General features: G+C 48.3%; 1 protein-coding gene across 1 annotated transcript in view; it reads left to right on the plus strand.

Annotated features, from left to right (window-relative positions):
* Positions 1–1288: 1288 nt before the first annotated feature.
* The window catches only part of LOC131213881 (protein-tyrosine sulfotransferase), a 3670-nt gene continuing 2224 nt past the window's right edge, over positions 1289–2734 (plus strand). The window contains exons 1-4 of the mRNA XM_058208090.1: positions 1289–1716; positions 1793–1907; positions 1998–2555; positions 2632–2734. Coding sequence (XP_058064073.1) covers positions 1557–1716; positions 1793–1907; positions 1998–2555; positions 2632–2734 — 936 coding nt within the window. The 5' untranslated portion in view covers positions 1289–1556. The remainder of the gene's footprint in view (positions 1717–1792; positions 1908–1997; positions 2556–2631) is intronic.

Genomic DNA, 2734 nt, shown 5'->3' on the forward strand with positions numbered 1-2734 from the left:
TTAAAAATAGGCAGCAGCAACAGATCATCGTTGAAAGAGGGTAGGACGGGTGTAGACGGTTTTTTCATTACCCCGTCCATGATATCATAACCCGACGATCTTATGAGGTCTCACGTTTGTAGACCAGCATATGCTTTCTGACAACTTGGCGAAAATAAGTAATATTTCTTTTATGTCGTTCTTTTTTTTAAGCAACCTACGAAGATTCGTCGCCTCTTGTCTGGATGGTGTTTTCGTGGAGCGGGCGAATGACGGAAGTGATCAACAGAAGAGACGGGAGTACGCGTAATACGCTAACCATTTCTAACGGTGTCGCAGTGCACAAAAACTAGTTCATTTCGGTCGGGCAATACCGTAGTCTGACTGGGTTGTAAGCGGTCGATACGGTAGGATCGGCTTTTTAACGTTCGATTGCTAAATGCGGGTCGGGTTGACTCGCGAAGCCTGCAGCAACCGTGGGGCGGTAGTACGGACTGTGGTGCTTTGCCAAACTTCGCGCGACATCCGATGACGTCAGATGGGCTGTAAGCAATGAAAATTAGAAGCAAAAGTTCATCGCTCTGTATACTCACTGGACGCTTTCTCAGATCAGGACACCACCTGTGATCCGGATAGTGGCGAGTAAGGCTAAACAAACGAAGGCAGAAAAGCTTCACACGTTCATGGTTTCTGAAGGAAAAAATATCCGAGGGTCCAATCGCCTAGAAGGATCGACGGGCAAGAACGGAATGGACGCGGTGGAATCTGACCCATCAGACCACCTTTAACTAGTAACTGTTGCTTCTCGTCGTCTCCAAAGCCCTTTCGATACGGTGAAAACGGTTTGCAGAGAGCCGAAAGAAAAAAAGTAGCCGTGAACGTTTTTTCAAAGAAGCGACACTTTGAGTTCTTCGGTTTTGACCAAATTTTAAGTTGCGCACGACGGTACTTCGACCGATCGGTTTCTGCATCGTCCCGCCAGGCGAGGTTGCTGGTGGCGGACCAACATATCCGAACGATGCACTCGAACGTTACGCCTACTCAATGTACGGTGCTACGGGAGTAGCATCGAAACAGATCGCAAACTGGACCGCACATATTTTCACGCCAAGCGTGAAGTTTTGTGAATTTATATTTGAAAGATAAAAAAACACATATCTACAACTCCGTTAACGCACACACGACAAGCGGAAGTGCCAGACACCGATTGGAGGGCACTGCGATATCCACATTGCACATTGCTTGCACTTCCCACCTAACGGAACATTGGTGCGATAGCGAATCGCCATTCTGCACTACCGGAGGCATTTTAATACCTAAAGAAGTATCGATATCTTACTATTTGACTTTTTGAGTAGCACTGCTCTCTGTCCTGACATTGGTCGTTGATCTTATGTGTTGTTCATTTTAATGACCGTAAAGTGGCTTGGAACCAATAGTACATTGTACAGTCCTTCGATCCTTTTATTATTACATTGCAACACGGGCAAGCATAAATTTAAACAGACCTATAACGCATACAATTAAGGCAAAAACCAAGGGGACAAACAAAACTAACTAGACGCGACAAGTCAATAATGCGCCTAATGCTGCGTAACCGCAAACTACTACTAACGGCCGCGGCTGTCCTATCCGTGATGATCCTTTGCTGGAATTGGACAAACTTCGGAATGTCCTGCTGGGGCAACCAACGAGACGACGGTAAGCTGGGCTACATGGTGCGCGATGACGAGGTGGGTATTGCGATACTCCTTAGCTTTCGTGGAATAGTGAGCATATCTTTCTGATTCGCCAATCACTGCTTCACAGGGAGGCTCTGGCAATGGCTACCGATACCATCGGAACATGCCCCTGATCTTCATTGGAGGTGTACCACGATCCGGTACCACGCTGATGCGCGCGATGCTTGATGCTCATCCAGAAGTGCGGTACGTTAAGGAGGGGGTCTCGACGCTCGTTTCTATCTTTCCTTTACGAATCTCGTCGTTGACTTTTGTTGTTTCACTATCCATACGCAGTTGCGGACAGGAAACGCGCGTCATTCCGCGTATTCTCCAACTCCGGTCGCACTGGATGAAATCGGAGAAGGAATCGGTCCGGCTGGTCGAGGCTGGCATCACCAAGGAAGTGTTGAACGGCGCCATCGCCCAGTTCTGTCTCGAGATCATCGCTAAGCATGGGGATCCGGCGCCTCGCCTGTGCAATAAGGATCCACTGACGCTCAAGATGGGTTCGTATGTGATAGAGCTTTTTCCGGAGGCTAAGTTTTTGTTCATGGTGCGCGATGGGCGTGCTACCGTGCACTCGATTATCTCGCGCAAGGTCACGATCACCGGCTTCGATCTGACCAGCTATCGGCAGTGTCTGACCAAGTGGAACCAAGCCATCCAGACCATGCATGAGCAGTGCAAGGAGATCGGTAGCGAACGCTGCATGATGGTGTACTACGAACAACTGGTGTTGCACCCGGAAGTGTGGATGCGAAAGATTCTACACTTTCTCGACATTCCCTGGAACGACTCAGTGCTTCACCATGAGGAGTTTATCAACAAGGAAAATGGGGTTGCACTGTCAAAGTATGTTTGCCATTCATCCTTTGGGGAAGTAATCCTTGACGATTGGCTACGGTTTCGTGTTCTTTTGAAATTGCAGAGTGGAACGTTCTTCGGATCAAGTTATCAAACCGGTCAATTTAGAAGCACTTTCCAAGTGGGTTGGCAAAATACCGAACGACGTGGTACATGAGATGGCCGAC

The sequence above is a fragment of the Anopheles bellator genome, chromosome X (assembly GCF_943735745.2).
Source record: "Anopheles bellator chromosome X, idAnoBellAS_SP24_06.2, whole genome shotgun sequence".
Classification (NCBI taxonomy): Eukaryota; Metazoa; Arthropoda; class Insecta; order Diptera; family Culicidae; genus Anopheles; species Anopheles bellator.